The 17087-nt window shown below is 38.0% G+C and overlaps 2 protein-coding genes and 1 non-coding gene across 6 annotated transcripts in view; 2 read left to right on the forward strand and 1 right to left on the reverse strand.

Moving 5' to 3' along the window:
* The window catches only part of USH2A (usherin), a 793063-nt gene extending 784993 nt beyond the window's left edge, over nt 1-8070 (forward strand). Inside the window, exons 70-71 of the mRNA XM_054484303.2 lie at nt 2911-3132; nt 5950-8070. Coding sequence (XP_054340278.1) covers nt 2911-3132; nt 5950-6039 — 312 coding nt within the window. The 3' untranslated portion in view covers nt 6040-8070. The remainder of the gene's footprint in view (nt 1-2910; nt 3133-5949) is intronic.
* LOC129023589 (small nucleolar RNA SNORD116) lies at nt 1827-1918 on the forward strand. The gene has a single exon (XR_008496853.1). It is a non-coding gene; the product is annotated as a small nucleolar RNA SNORD116 (small nucleolar RNA).
* Nucleotides 8071-9966: 1896 nt separating the features above from the next.
* KCTD3 (potassium channel tetramerization domain containing 3) overlaps nt 9967-17087 on the reverse strand; it is a 54554-nt gene continuing 47433 nt past the window's right edge. For 2 of the 4 annotated variants that reach the window (XM_054484331.2, XM_054484358.2), the window contains 3 exons: nt 12698-12882; nt 12477-12609; nt 9967-11706 (listed from right to left, as the gene is read on the reverse strand). In XM_054484331.2, the coding sequence (XP_054340306.1) occupies nt 11145-11706; nt 12477-12609; nt 12698-12882 (880 nt within the window). In that variant the 3' untranslated portion in view covers nt 9967-11144. Of the gene's footprint in view, nt 11707-12476; nt 12616-12697; nt 12883-17087 lie in introns of all 4 variants that reach the window. The other 2 variants (XM_054484325.2, XM_054484348.2) reach the window with 1 other exon arrangement.

The raw sequence follows: 17087 nt of genomic DNA on the forward strand, positions 1-17087 counted from the left end.
TCCTGACACCACACAGGCTAAGCCGCCTCTGGGGACAGACTTAGGCTTCAGCTGGGAAAAGCGGACAAAAGAATGTAAACACCTTGTTCCTGCACACCCTTTACCATCAGGGAAATGCACAGTGGCACCCAACTGATTCTTTCACTGAGTGGCCAAGACTGAGTCAGATGTGAGGATGGGAAAGCATAGAGGGACTGGCTGGCTACCAGGGGCTCTGGGCCCAGGGAACTGGCTCATCCTCAGCAGGGAAGCCATTCATTGCAGGCAGGTCTCAGCAGAAGTGAAATCTGGGATACACCAGGGCACCGGGTGGAATTCCCCTGAGCCTGTTGAATCATAATTTAATCCTATCCAGTTGACAGTGTGTACTTGCAAGTCTTTTTCTGTTGCTTTTTACAAATATTTTTAAACCAAACTGCTCTCACAAAGTTGGAGACCATGAGAGACATTGTCAAAAATTAGCCAAACTAAAGAGAGTACAATTTGTATTAGTAGAGCAAAATCAAGTCCTTGTCGGTGACTGTGGGCTCCTCATCTACTCAGGTGGGAAAGAATCCACTCAAAAGGAAGAATCTGAATAGGAGCAAGCCAGATTCACCTGCTCAGTTTTCCGGATTGACTGTCTTTTCAATTGAGTAGGTCAATGAGCTATGCCACTGCAACACCCACCCACCCACACACACACACACACACACACACACACACAAACACTTCTCCCCCTCATTTGACAAGCTCTGGTTTCAGTGCTGCTGTGACCCTCTTCCAAGCACCCCTGTCTTGTGAACAGGTAAGATACCATTTGAACATCAGACCCAAACTGGCAAAAGGATTTTAGGCTATACTCTGAACAGAGAGAAATAGGCAGAGGTGCCAGGGAATGAGAGTGTCTTTTGTATTTCGTCAACATTCTTCAAGGCCACACAGTATACAGTACAGCTAAGTTTAAGTTCAAGTTTTGCTTGTTATTTAATTACTGGTTTGAAGATCCTTTCATTCCCTGCAATACTAAACAAATACTGGCAGTGGTACTTACCTTAGACACTAATCAATTAATTTCCACTCACCAAGGGTTTTTTTTAAATTTGTTTGTTTGTTTTTGAGATAGTGTCTTCTTCTGTCATCCAGGCTGGAGTGCAGTGGCATGATCTCGGCTCACTGCAACCTCCACCTCCTGGGTTCAAGCAATTCTCCTGCCTCAGCCTCCTGAGTAGCTGGGACTACAGGGGCCCGCCACCATGCCTGGCTAATTTTTGTATTTTTAGTAGAGATGGGGTTTCACCATGTTGGCCAGGTTGGTCTCTAACTCCTGACCTCAAATGATCCACCCGCCTCGGCCTCCCAAATTGCTGGGATTGCAGGCATGAGCCACCACACCCGGCCTCACTACAAAGTTTTAGTTGCAAAACCCAACTTTCTCTCTCTCTCTCTCTCTCTACACATATATATATATATATATATGTACACACACACATACACATACACACATATATATTCACATATATGTGTATATATACACACACATATATACACACACATATATACATATGCAGTTATGTATCATAGGATATATATATACATCAGAGCAGTATTAAATATGGGTATGATAGTGCTGTCATTGGAGAAATGCAAGGAATGTGTTTAAAACTGTTCCAAACATGGACTGATGCTGCCATTTGTTCTCAGTTTGACTCCGTGGCTGATATATCTGATGTGTCAAGCAATGTCACCCTAAAAAGTTACACCATGCACTTTGAGGTACCTCTGTGTGCTGCATGAATGCATGATCTTTTGCATGGTGTGTTGACTGCACAGTGAAAAGCAGGAACAGGTCATCGATGACTTCCATATATCCATTCCTTGGAAAGCTGAACAACATGAGTGAAAACTCTATTAAAAACAGAAAAGAATTGGGAGGCCGAGGCAGGAGGATCACAAGGTCAGGAGATCGAGACCATCCTGGCTAACATGGTGAAACCCCGTCTCTACTAAAAATACCAAAAATTAGCCGGGTGTGGTGGCGGGCACCTGTAGTCCCAGCTACTCGGGAGGCTGAGGCAGGAGAATGGCGTGAACCTGGGAGGCGGAGCTTGCAGTGAGCCGAGATTGCGCCACTGCACTCCAGCCTGGGCGAAAGAGCAAAACTCCGTCTCAAAAAAAAAAGAAAAGAAAAGAAAAGAAAAGAAAAAGCAGAAACATTTCATTGATTGGACCAGCTAAATCAGAGCCCTCAGCTATTTAGAGCAACTAGATTTTATCTTACGGCGCATTCTAGGTCTAAATTATGTAGTGACTTTTTCTCTCTGATGTTAATGTTAATATCAGACCTGATATAATTTGGAGGCTGGAATCCTATAAGAAAAGGAGGAAGACGGAATGAGAAATGAGGGAGGGAGGAGTCAATTTCCCTACACAAATCCAGGACTTTTAAAGTGAAAGACAAACGAAGCTCACATAGTGGACCACCATGAAACAATGTTGTTATCTTTGGCTGTTTTGGGGAAGGGGTGTTCTCAAGAGGGAGGCTGTGTGCTGACATGTATGAAGAAGATACCTTGTTCACCCACCATCCGTCTGCCTTGCCCCACCACTTTGCAATGCAGCAAGCCCTTGCCCCACAGGGAACAATAGCCAGAGCACCAGTGCATGAGCTCTCTAGGTGCCAAAAACACTGGCCACCTAACTTATTAGCTCATCATCTCATCGTTCTTGTCAAGAAACCCAGGGTCACCGTGTTGTGGGTGCTCATAGCTGCTAAATTCTGTAGGTGACAGTTGTTCCCTTCATTGACAATGTGACAATTGTCAGGAGACAGTCATTCCTTTCACTGACAACGTGTGAGACACAATTCTCTGTCATATTTCAAACCCATATTCTTTATATGTGAATCACTCACAGCAACTTCCTTCTCAGGGGTTAGCCGATACCAAAATTCCCCGGTCTGGGACACCTGTGAGTATCCGCAGCAACCGGAGTGCATGTGTCCTGCGCATCCCGAGTCAAAGCCAAACCAGCCTAACCTACTCCCAGGGTTCTCTTCACCGCAGCGTCAGCCAGCTCATGGACGTTCAAGACAAGAAAGTCTTGATGGACGACTCGCTGTGGGAAGCCATCATGGGCCACAACAGTGGACTGGTGAGTTGGTTTCCTCATACAGGGCCTTTGCTAAATATCCCAGAAAAAATATTGGTACAGAGCTGCCTGTACTTCACCGAATGCCGCCCCATGTCACTCGCCTCTGAGCACTTACCCAGTGAGGTAGTAACAACTGGTTTACTAATGTTACTTCAGTTGTTTGATAAGCAGGGTGGAAACTTTGTCTTGTTCTTCTAGTATGCAATAGATGCTTAAAAATAAATGCTTATTGGCCAGGAGTGGTGGATCATGCCTGTAATCCCAGCACTTGGGGAGGCCGAGGTGGGCGGATCATCTGAGGACAGGAGTTCGAGACCAGCCTGGCTAACATGGTGAAACCCTGTCTCTACTAAAAATACAAAAATTAGCCAGGTGTGGTGGTGGGCACCTGTAATCCCAGCTACTAGGGAGGCTGAGGCAAGAGAATTGCTTGAACCCGGGAGGTGGAGGTTGCAGTGAGCTGAGACCGCGCCACTGCACTCCAGCCTGGGTGACAGAGACTCCATCTCAAAATAAATAAATAAATAAATAAGCAGCAAACAGGTTATACTTCATACACTTGAAGCAGAAGATGACAGGAAACATTGGAATGGACTTAAAACAAGGCATAAAATACAAGCACTTGTTTTACTAAAACAAAAAGGTACTTTTTTGTTTTGCCTTTTCCTATTGGTGTATGGGTAGACGCAAAAAGAATATTTTGTATCAACAGGTGAACATGGTTGCTTTCCAAAACCTTAGGAAATGATGACAAATGAGGGTGTTACTATTTATAAGCTTCATCTTTCATAATTTCAGTCCAGTGGGTACAAATCATTGGCTCTTTGAAAGGTAACCTCTTCGTGATATAATATTTATTATCAGTCTCTGAGCGGCTGCGATAACAAAAATCCTAGAATTTTTGCCAACCATCAAATTTCATTGTGCTAACTTCCTAGATGCCCGCTGCAGTACCTACCATTCCACTGGGCCTGTTAGAAAATAAACAGGCCAGGCACAGTGGCTCACGCCTGTAATCCCAGCATTTTGGGAGGCCGAGGTGGGCGGATCACGAGGTCAGGAGTTAGATGGAGACCAGCCTGACCAACGTGGTGAAACCTCTTCTCTACCAAAAACACAAAAATTAGCTGGGTGTGGTGGTGCACACCTGTAATCCCAGCTACTCAGGAGGCTGAGGCAGGAGAATTGCTTGAACCTGGGAGGCGGAAATTGCAGTGAGCTGAGATTGCGCCACTGCACTCCAGCCTGGGTGACAAAGCAAGACTCTGAAAAAAAAAAAAGAAAAGGAAGGAAGAAGGGAAGGAAGGGAGGGAGAGAAAGAAAAGAAAAGAAACAGATAACCAGCTAGGAAGTTAGCTCCTGTGTTTACTCCTCTGGGGTAAAATTATTCACCTCCATTTCTTTCAATCCATCTGCTTCTGTTTTTGGATTTGCTCTCATCTTTCTCCTCCAAGTTCTCACTTTTCCTTCACTGAAAAGTTGATGACTTCCATGAAGGCTTTCTTGACTAATAGCAAATAATAAAGGGAGTTCCCTGGATCCAGGTTCCCTAACACTATATAAAAAAATGTACAGTCCTTCTGGCCTGTTCAGAATGATTGTATAATATGTACATATATATATATGCATTTTAAAATCACAGGCTGTTTGATGTTGTTGTAACCTCAACTACATGACTCCATTTCAGATCTAAAGTTTAAAAGGCAGGGATAATTATATTTGGTTGAAACAACGAATTGCTAATTGATCATTTTTGACATGCAAAACAGCAATTGCTATACATTCAACATAATACATTGAAAGTTCAGATGAATTATTACACCTAATCTTCACAAACTGTAGGAAGTAGGTTCTATTATCATCCTCATTTTTTACAAAAAGAACTGAGGTTTAGAGAGATGAGTGATTTAATGAGAGATTATACAGCTAGCAATTATTTTAATGGGTTTGGGTTCTTAAAAACATCATCTGACTACAGAGCTCCTATTTGTAACTATTATACTGTATTGTCATTTTTGCTTGCTTTTTACGGTACTAATAACGGGCAATGTGCAAAGGGACTCAATACAAGCTTCTGAAGGTGCCAGTACTTGGCAAGTTATCTGTTTATTATAACATTATAACCAACATTACTAACCCTATTTGATAAATACAAAATACAGCACAAGAGCGGGAAGAAATGGAGCACAAATAGCTAGCATTCTGCCTCTTCCATTTACTATTTGAACTAAATCCATATATATGTGTGTATATATATGTATATATACAGATCACCTGAGGTCAGGAGTTCAAGACCAGACTGGCCAACATGGTGAAACCCCGTCTCTACTAAAAATATTATATACATACATACGTACATATATATATAGTATATATACACACACTAAAAATATATATAGTATATATAAATATATGTAATGTGTATATATATACACTAAAAATACATATATATACCCCCAGCTAATTTTTGTATTTTTATCAAATATATATATATATACATACACACACACACCCCACTCTACAGATGAGTAGACTGAGGCTTCTGAGGCTTAGAAAGGTTAAAATATGACACAATATAACCCTCAAATCACATATACATTTTGAATTAGTCTATAGTTCATGCGTGCATGTGATGTGATCCTTTCAATAACAGAAATTTAAAGCAAGGACTGTTTTAGACTTCACCGTGGTGTTGAGAATAAAATGTTAAGCCTTTAATACTTATTACTTTTTACATTTAATTGATATAACTATAAATTGATAGCAAATACTGTTGATAGCAAGTATGTAGCCAATGATGATTGGCTTATTTTTCAGTGTGTGGATGAAGAGGACCTGATGAACGCCATCAAGGGTTTCAGCTCAGTGACTAAGGAACGCACCACATTCACGGACACCCACCTGTAAAGGATGGAAACCCGGAAGACATAACCCTGGAATGCAAGGTCTGCACCCCTTTCCTGCTGGGTTATCACTGACACATCATAAATGCTGAAAAGCCATTGTTTATTATCCTATAATTCTTTAAAGAAATGATGACTGTTTTTGAAAGCGTTCCTTCCTAATAGAGGTCTAAGAAATGATATTTTTCTTGTCTGAAATGAGAGAGACTATTCATATGAAAATACTTGGTTTGCTCTTATTTTGTGGAAGACACAGAAGTATGTAATTGTCACTCGGTTCTGTTTGGCAATGATGCTCCTGGTTAACTGAATAATCAGTGGCAATTTCAAGATGGCTCACAGTTGTTAGAAGTAGTAAGTTAGTTACTGGCTCAAAAACTAAATGATTCTATTGAAAGGATGTCACTGCTGTTCACTTCTATCTGCCATTTCTGTCAGGGTTGACACAATCCTGCAAGAATAGTTATTCTAATGATCACAGCTGCTAAATGAATCCCAAACTTTGCACCAGGTCGACAAACTTTTCTGAAGGTTCTATTTATTTAAAATACATAGGGTTACTTACCAAACTTTTTGACAAGGCTGAAGGTTCTATTTATTTACAATACATAGGGTTACTCACCAAACTTTTTGACAAGGCAACACATAACTTACACATAAATGTCTCTGTTCTTGCATTTATGAATTTTCCAAAAATCTAAGGAGTAAACAGCTTATTTATACATTTTGAGGAGAAAACAAAGTGTCTCACTAGGAACACCTCTACTTGAACCAGTTTTTATTTCACATATTTTATAGTTTTGAAACTACAGTTTCTCATAAAATTCTGTCAATTCACTGAATATCAGAGAACACTGACATCTTCAACCTAGCACATTTCAAATGGAAACTACTGTTCTATTTGCAATATTAGGCTGCGTGAAATTTTAAAAGGAAAAATGTATCTGTTCCTTCTAGCATTAACATATATACATGCAAAGATAAGACTATACCTATGTGTATACATACGTATATCATGTATATATTACTCTGCACTATATCCCTTGTTTTTGGAGGACTACCCATTATTTTAGCCATAGAATCAGTAAGAACAGATGATATGCAACAGTACCAATTACCATGGTTCAAAAATGTCTGTCACCTGCTCTAGTTGGATTACGAAGTCATTGGTGAAAGTCCTATGGCAAGAAAAATTTTCTTGCAAATCATCCACATAAAATCAGATATTTAAATTTGTTCTTCATGGAAAAGAGAATAAGAAAACCTCTTGTCTTCCTTCATCCTTAAAGGTCTTTGTGACCCCAGGAAAATATTATGACTCTGTCTAACACACGATAGTCACAATACTTTGTGAATCTACACCCAGAGGCAGTCAAAAACTTTAAAGTAAGGGATAGTCTTACTTATTCTGCCTGAAAACAATGTATTACCCCAGGGCCCAGCAGTAAAAGATTGTGGACTTTTGGGGTATTGAGATTTCATCTAGCTCTGTGAGAGAGCTCCTCAGACTGACCAACTCCTAGACAAAGTTTGCCAACCATAAGTGTCAAAAGCACAGGCCAGTATTAAGCATAAGTTCTACCACCTTATTAGAACTGCCATAAACAAAAGCATCTGAAATAACTGTGCACATCTGGCAGTGACTGTAGAAAATATGAAATATATATTTCTCGCCAAAAGTTTTTATACTTTCTGAAATGAAAACATAGGATTGACTAGTTTACTGGTTTTTATTCCCATATGCCGATTCTGGGACAATAAAGTTGTTTAAAGCTGGCACAAATAAGCATTAACCAAGGCTGTGTCCACCTCCTGTGAGCTACTTAAGGTATATAGGAAAGGAGTGGTCACAAACTTGCATCCTAATCCTTGGTGGACTCTTCTAAGAATACAGTTTGCTAGTCACAAAGAATAGTCTACAAATATGCTTTGCTAGGTTCAGAAGATTGAGTTTATCCTGATTTTTGAAAAATTAACCAGGCACCTTTATCACTGTGTAGTTTTACAAGCACAGTTTAAAATTTTAACAGAACGCAAAAAAAAAAAAAAATACAGAACTACAGGGGATTTTATCTTGGATCATCATCCATTTAATCATCTAATTAGACATGAACTCAGCTAAATCATTTACATTTTGACTCCACAGCTTAAGGCAGACAGAACTCTGTCCCCTGCTACATGTCTAAGTTTACTTGTATTTATTTCAGAGAAGAACCCTAAGATGTTGCTTTGCTACTTTAAGTGGTATTGCGTGCCAAGCCTCTATTATACAAACCATGCAGACTCGCCCCTAGAGATTCTGATTCGGTTGATCTGGGGTGTGCGGCTGAGGCATTAGTACTTTTTAAAGCTTCCAGGTGTTCTAATGTTGAGACCCACTGATGTTCCACAATCTGGAAGAAATCATGTACAGGAATAACATGCTATGCACAGGGACTATGATCCTTGGGCTCACCCCTTCTCCCTTATAAACAATGAGCAGTTCTTGATGAACCTCTTTAAATTTAAATATCTCCTGACTCACGTTTTATCAATTGTAGATGCCACATTCTCAGCTTATGAACTACCATGTTTTGTTATTCTTAACTGTTTGGTAAGAGTACAGTTGTTTTTATAAACTCTAGGAAATGTGTTTATAGATAATCTACTGTAATTTCCACGAAATGGAACCCAAATATTAATCTGTTATGGTACCATATACTGACGTAAAAATCATGCTGGCATCCATTAACACACCAGTAAATAAAACATAGTCCAAGTGGAAGAATTCATTAATAAGGAACTTAATTATATCACAAATGAATAGTTGATTTCCAATGCACAAATATCATCTAAACTAATCTAAAGATGGTTTGCTTAATAAATATTTAAATGTGAACTGATTCTGGCTTAATCTATTTATTAAAAAATACTCTTAACAGCTCTGAGTTACACATAAATGATGATAAAGCTATACCTATTTAAGAAAGTAGGATGTTCTGGGTAATTTCTCAACCAACAATATACATTAGAATGAACTGTTATTTTTTCCAAAATACTATTATGTCTCAACCAGCAGAGATTCGAATTCAGCAGGATTGGAGTGGAGTGAGGCCTGGGCAACCATATGTGTCTAACCTCAGCCATTTCTGATACATAAGCCTGGATAAGAGCCAGGAACAGGACCACAGACTCTTGAAATAGGAAGACTTGTGTTCAAAAGTTGGCTCAGTAGGTAATAAGCCTTGTCACTAAGTTATTTATCCCCTGTGGGTCTCAGTGATCCCAACTGTGAAATGAGGATAACAACACTTATCCTATTGGTATGAAAATACTTCTTTCCATGAAAATTACGATTGTTTTCATTTTTCATCAATCACACAAAGTATATAGACTCATTTCAATTTTTTTTCTTCCCACCACAGCAACCCTAATGAGGTAGGTACAATGAAAAAATTAAGGCATAATGGGGGCAATCTGAGAAATTAGTGTCAGAGTAGACATAAACCACTGCTCTAACATCAAGGTTCAATCTCTTGTAAGCAAAAGAAAGAAACAAGATTTGACTTGTACTGTAATGCAATCTAGTATAGTTGGTTTCCTTTTTATGCGATTCTATTACATAATAGTTACTACCTTCTTTTTAATGGCCTTTTATTCCTGGTCACTAGTCTAGTTTTTTCTTTCATTTTCTTACTTGCCCACACAACTTCCACATAACTGTCATAAAGAGGAAGAAGGGTGTAAGATAATTACAGTCTTAGTAATTTTGAAATTATGCTTTGCCTAATATTTTCTTTCATTGATAATATAACTTATTTTCCACATATATTAAGTTCTCCCTCCTCCCATTTTTTTTTAAATTATGGGAAGAAGCAAAGAAATGAACAAACATATATAGCACACTTTAAACAGAACTGTTACTTAAATAACTGAAAACGCATTGACATAATCATTTTAATTTGATTTAATTGATAAATAAATACAAGAGAACTGTTGTGAAACCACTGGCAATATAGTAAATTTTAAAGATTTTATTTCGACTTCACTCACTTATATTTCTTGGAATGGGGATATATACACTATTCACCAATAAATGCTAATGCTTTAAATTTACAATTACCCTATTTGTAGAAACCTGAAGATCATTCCAATTAAATCAAAAAAAAAATTGTACAAAAACGTTCTTTTGCTCTTACAATTCAAAATACACTCAAATTCACATTCTTACAGCAGCCAAAACCTTTAACCCAAAATTCAGAACTGCAGTCCTACAAGTAACAAAATAGTGTTTTAATTTAATTATCATGATTGTTAACACTGAAAAAAAAAACATGGTGGCTCCTAAAACAAGACAGGTTAGCAAATGGTACGGCTTCCCTTCTGGGCACTCAAAGCTTTGCCCTTGATTATTATTTTTATTTCATCTTTTCAAACACAGACAATTGCTCCAACTTGAAACTTTCAATGGAATTTTGGCATTTAATATTGCTAATGCTTGCTAAGATTTAAGAACTCCCAATGATGAGAATCAGAAAATGACGCACGACTAAATTAAAATCATCCTAAAAGACTTACTACATAGTGGTATCTGGTATTCAATATCAATAGTGTTTTTGAATTACATGATATGTTTTTCACAAACATAGCACCTCATCAAATATCTGGTAAACACTTTGCAATCACAATAAGGGTTGGGAGACTAAGTTCCAAAGACAATTATGTGATTCACTTAAAGGTAACATTGCAAGACAAGTCTCAGGCATAATGAAGATTAGGAATGCAGTCCGCTGGTTCCCATGATCTAAAGGGATGCTCACCTATATGGGCACCATCCTATTAAGACGTGGTAACATGTTTCCCAACCAAAAAAAGTCGGTAAGTGTTAAAATGGACTCCTGCTTTATAAATGATCTGTTAAATGTACTTGTAAAATTAAAAAAATTTCCAAAATGTCAAAAGAGATATGATTATTGTATCTCATTATTCCAACCAATTCTGTTAAAAAGATACTAAACGAAGTCCAATTTTATCTTGTAAAGTTTTAGTGTAAAAACTAATGTATTGAAATTCAGTAAAGTTTAACTTTCATCTAAATGTAACGAAACAACTACTCATTTTGGTGAGTTTTCACAAGCTGTACTCCTGACCTGAAGAATCACTTTTTTTATGCCGAGGAGATGGAGTAGTCTTTGTAGGAGATGGGGACGCAGTACCAGGTGAGTCAGTTCCTCCGTCGGAAGTACTTGGTGATGATGCCAGATAGGGAACTTTCTTTCTTCCAAGGAATCCTCCCCCTTCAAATCCTCCTTTTTTCCTAAACTCTATTTTATTTTCATTTTCATCTTCTGATGACCTTTTCTTGGATTCTGAAAAGCCTTCAGCTATTTTATGCACTTCCAATCCACTATCCAATTCTCTCAAACTTTTTATTTCTACTCCAGGAGACTTTCTCTCAGATATATTACATTCCCCTGTTGCCCCTTTCACTTCAGCTTGTATTGGACCCAAGTTACCATTCTCAGGGACAGCTCTTTCTACATTTCTGTTCAAATTAATAGTCTGGAAGTCTCTATAACTGTGAAAGCTCTCAGTCCTTCTTGCCCTTGCTAATAAAGGACTTTCTCTGTAAGGCCTCATGGCACCGTAAGTAGCTGCTTCATGGGTGGTATCATGGTGCTGAAGCTGAAGGCTGAAATACAGTTTTTAAAAATGACAGTTCAGATTTCACTCTGTGATTTCTCAGGAACATATTAATTAAACAACCAATAAAACACACTATATAAATATATAAAGTGTATTATATCCATATTTCTCTTTGTAAAAAATATACTTATGAAGTACTCTTTATTATATAGATGGTATATAAAATTACCAATGCAAGTAATACCATCATATCAAATATTCACAGACATGCTGAATTTTTGAACAGCTAAAAAAAGATGGGAGGAAAAATCCTTGAAACCAATATGAAACCAACATAATTCAGTATTTAGCCCTTGGTTCTTCAGACTTTGGAATTTATCAATATGATAACTAAAAAGACATTATGGAACTTTGTATTAAAATTACATAATGCTTAAATGTAAGACTAGACAATATAATAGAATCACAGATAAATATTGTCCCTGAGACAGGACAATAATTAAAGCTTCACATACTGACCAAGGTGACACGTGATGTTCCTAATTTCCTTTGAATAAATTCTTGATCACATAATAGGCTTCCAATTTGGCAGCAATTCACAAAATAAGTTAAAAGGCAAAAATGTTTTTCTATGAAAAGAACCAGATATGCCTATCAAGAAATTTGGTAAAACTGTTAAAAAGTTAACATAATGTCTGAATTTAAAATGTACCTTGAAAAGTATGGCCTTCTAGAACAACTATGTGATTACAATATTTCAGTCAATTTCCCCAAAAGAAATAAATTTTGTTTATAATACCCAACTCTTTAACCTACCTAGAATTTGATTCTCGTAAGTGGCTATGTTGAACTACGGAAGTTGCCGGACTGATGTTAGGAGTAGCACAGCGAGATGTGCTCAAATCACATTGATCCAGTAATTTGAGTAGCTCTTCTTCGGTTGGACCACCTACATCTTAGGAGAACAAATAGTCATTAAAATCACTTAAGTGAAAAGCTTAACCTTGTGACAAACATCTTTCTGTACGAGAACCTACCCTTATCTTCACTTTTGTTAACCATATCCATAGCAGTGGTCAGATCCCACATTTGAATACTGCCATTTGTATGGCCTGTGAACAAGTAGCGCCTTGGTCTTGAGCCCATCCTACTGGATCCCTCACATTCCCTCACTGTAAATGAGGATATTGTAGTACAGTCAACAGCCTGGATCTCACATATTCTGCAAAAGAAAAGCAGAAAGAGCCCTGATGGGAATGAGCAATTATTTAAAAAGAAGCTATGAAACTAAAAAGACAGAAAGAAAGAAAGAAAGAAAGAAAGCAAACATGTTATACTAGAAAAGACTTTTAAAAAATCATTTAAAATTTATGTGTAAATCTTTAAAATCTGAAACCAGAAGAAATATACAGCTCTATGGAGATGGCCCATATTGTATCCATCATTAGGATAATACTCTCAACTTTAAAAAAAGATTTTTGACTTTTTAGTTGATTTTCATAAAAGATAAAAGAACCTGAGAGAGAACAATTATTATCCACATTGACGAATGAGGAAACCAAGGGATAACATTAGCAAATGATTTTTCCAAAGTCATGTAAGGGCTAACTGAATTGTACTTGACTGAATTAGTTATCCCAGCCTACTTCAAAAGAGTTGAGGGAGTTTATTAAAAAAGAAAAATCAGTATAGGCAAACGCAAGGTCAAAAAAATAGACAAAGAAAAAATACAATCCACATGAATTTGAGAAGCATACAGGAATAGAATATGAAGCTTAGATGAGCTTCCTAGTAGGCCGGACAAAAAGGAGGGAAAAAGATAATTCCTACATGCCCACATATAGTGATAAAGACTATCCTAGTCTCATTCTTGATCTCAAGGTTTGTGAATACAGGAATAAACAAACCAAAGTATTTTTCCTGTACTCTCATGCAACAATCAACTCTAAGGAAAGTGAAAGTTTACCTCCAAATGCCCTTTTAGTTATGTGGGCTCTTGGCTGGATCTAGAAACCAAACTGACACCACACAGACTGACAAGAGAGAAGCATATACATTTTATTAGTTTTACATGTACATGAGAATCTTCACAAGAGAGTGAGGTCCAAAGAAGTGGCCAAAGCAAGATGCTTTTATACAATTTAGACAAAGAATGATAAACTGTAGAACAAATGACAGGATAAAGAAAATCTGACTAGAGGCAGTAAATTTCTGAGTCACTAGAAGATATACATATATATTATATATATTTAATATATATTACATATATACTAAATATATGTAATATATATTTAATATATATTAAATATGTATTATATATATACATTCTATATATATATATAGAGAGAGAGAGAGAGTGGGACAATGTAAAACTAGTGGAAAGTAAGCATATTCACTCAGGTCCACTGCAGCCCCCAGTTCCCACTCTCTTGTCCTGGTACAGGGAGGATAAAAATCCCAGAAAATCTTTTGGCTTGCTGCATGTAGGAATAGAGAGGTCAGCTATCCCCTTCTGAAATGACAATTTCTCCAATGTTTTCACCTCAAAATAATCAATATGCCAATTTGACATATTTTGGGGCAGAATGTCCTTCACTCCTTGGCAACAAAAAGGGTTCTGTGACCAAATGGGGTGGAGGGGTTCACTAAACACCAAGCAAGCAATCGATTCTGCAGCAGACACCAGCTAAGTGTCCTCTAACTCAATTTAATTCTGACACTATCTGTCATATCACATGGGTAGAAGACTCGGTCTCACAAAGCTGAGCCCTACTTCAGAGGCTGATCACAAGCCTCAGGTTATTTTGCCTGTGCTTCTAACTGACTGACTGTAAATCAGGGTTCCCACAGCCTCCTCCTTAGGTTCAACTAATTTGCTAGAGTGGCTCACAGAATTCAGAGAAAAGCTCACATTTACTGGTTAATTACAAAGGATACAGATGAACAATAGATTCCCAGGGTAAGATGTGTGGGAAGGAGCATAGAGCTTCCATGCCCTCCCTGGGCATGCCACCCTTCAGAACCTCCAGGTTTTCGGCTATCTGGAAGCGCTCTGAACTCAGTTATTATTATTATTTTAATGGAGGCTCCATTACATAGGCATGATTGATTAAATCATTGGCCATTGATGATCAACTTAGCCTTCAGCTCCTCTCCCCTTCTCAAAGGTTGCGGGGTGGGGCTGAAAGCGCCAACCTACTCCCATCTTGGTCTTTCTGGTGACCTGCCATCAGTCAACTCATTGGCATACAAAAAGACACTCATCATTTGGAAGACTTTCAGAATTTTTGAAGGAATATACCAGGAAACAGAGACAAAGACCAAATATATATTTCACAATATCACACAAAGGAAATTATTATTATTAGTTTTAGATGGAGTTTTGCTCTTGTTGCCCAGGCTGGAGTGCAATGGCGTGATCTCGGCTCACTGCAACCTCTGCCTCCTGGGTTCAAGCGATTCTCCTGCCTCAGCCTCCTGAGTAGCTGGGATTACAGGCGTGTGCCACCACGCCTGGCTAATTTTGTATTTTTAGTAGAGATGGGGTTTCTCCATGTTGGTCAGGATGATCTTGAACTCCCGACCTCTGGTGATCCGCCCACCTCAGCCTCCCAAAGCGCTGGGATTACAGGCGTGAGCCACCGCACCCAGCCTGGAAGTTTTTAATATTTCGCAAATATAAAGTTTGAAAGAATTATTTTCATGGGCATTATCAGATTTTAAAATTTCCCCTTTTTTTTAGTTGCTAGGGTTTTTTAAAATCATAAATAGGTGACGAACTATCAGATTTTATTCCTGTATTTATCAAGATGATCATAATTTAGTGAATTACATTTATTTTTAAATAATGTCTGTAAATTGATTTAAAATGTTCAACAACTCCCTCCTCAGAGTCCTTTTTATGTTTCAAATAAAACAAATCAACATTTGTATGCATATGAAAACTTGGGTTTCAGAAAATACCCTCAGAAGCAAAGTTTCTCTCTGACCTGCAAGGCAAGCCATACAGACAATCTTCTTTTTCCCCAAGGTGGCTCACAGAAACCAGAACCCTCTTTCCCCAAAGCTAGCCATGAAGCATAAAAATACTACCCTAACATTTCCTTATCTTTCTGTGAACAGCTAGCCATAAAGAAATTAAGGCCCTCACTACAGAGGGGTTCTGCCCCATCCCTGGGAGAAAGGAATGCCACACAGAGACAGTCTCTGCTGGAGTTCCCTACTCAGTCTATTTCTGTTAACTTACAACTTTTTGTCCAGTCACAGTTCTACATGGCTGTCCCTGCTTCTTCTAACCTAAGCATAAAAATGGACGCTTTTCCTTGTGTCTTTGGGTCTTCATTCTGAAGGCTCTCGTGTCATATAAACGTATAATAAAATCAATTTGTAATGTTTTCTCTTGCTAGCCTATCTTTTGTTGTAGGGGTATCTGCTGTGACCCTTCTGCTTCCACAAAACAAACATAATTTTGATCTTTTTTCCCCCATGTAGATTTCTTTTTCTTTTTTTTTTTTTCTTGAGACGGAGGCCCGCTCTGTCGCCCAGGCTGGAGTGCAGTGGCGCGATCTCAGCTCACTGCAAGCTCCATCTCCCGGGTTCACGCCATTCTCCTGCCTCAGCTTCCCAAGTAGCTGGGACTACAGGCACCCGCCACCACGCCTGGCTAATTTTTGGTATTTTTAGTAGAGACAGGGTTTCACCGTGTTAGCCAGGATGGTCTCAATCTCCTGACCTTGTGATCTGCCCGCCTCGGCCTCCCAAAGTGCTGGGATTATAGCCGTGAGCCACCGTGCCCGGCGGGATAGATTTCTTAAAACTACTCCTTTATTTAAAATTTTCTACAAGGTTTTTTCTTGCTTCTTTTAAATAACACCCTTTCAGTTCACTTCTCACTATTAAGAGCCTGAACTGTCCTTAAACAAAATCTTTGGTTCACTATAGCTTTATAAAGGGCTAATTTTCTATTCAATTCTACAGAGTAATTTCTGCATGTTATTTTTGTAACTACAGCTTTTCCTTTGGAATCATGAACTTAAAAATTATAAAATTTGTTTTATCATGCAGAAATTGCAGTGTTACTGTTAGAAATAACAGAAAGGGGGATATTAGAAATAACAGAAGAGGGGACATTAGAATTGAATAAGTAAATATGATATACTACATTGTTAGAGAATGTTATGATACCAGTTTTAATAACATTTGGCAATTTCTTCACTAAATATGCAGAGAACACTACATCACAGTAATTTATGCAATTTGAGATAAATGAACTTTGATGTAAAAAATTCATCTCTCAAAGAATTTATTCATCAAAATATTAACAGATATGTTGAAAATGCAGCCATAAAATTTTAAAATCAACAGGATTAGTAACATTAAAATGAAAATAAAATGATTCTATACGTAGAAAACCCCACAGTCTCTGCT

Source organism: Pongo pygmaeus, chromosome 1 (genome assembly GCF_028885625.2).
Source record: "Pongo pygmaeus isolate AG05252 chromosome 1, NHGRI_mPonPyg2-v2.0_pri, whole genome shotgun sequence".
NCBI classification, from domain to species: domain Eukaryota; kingdom Metazoa; phylum Chordata; class Mammalia; order Primates; family Hominidae; genus Pongo; species Pongo pygmaeus.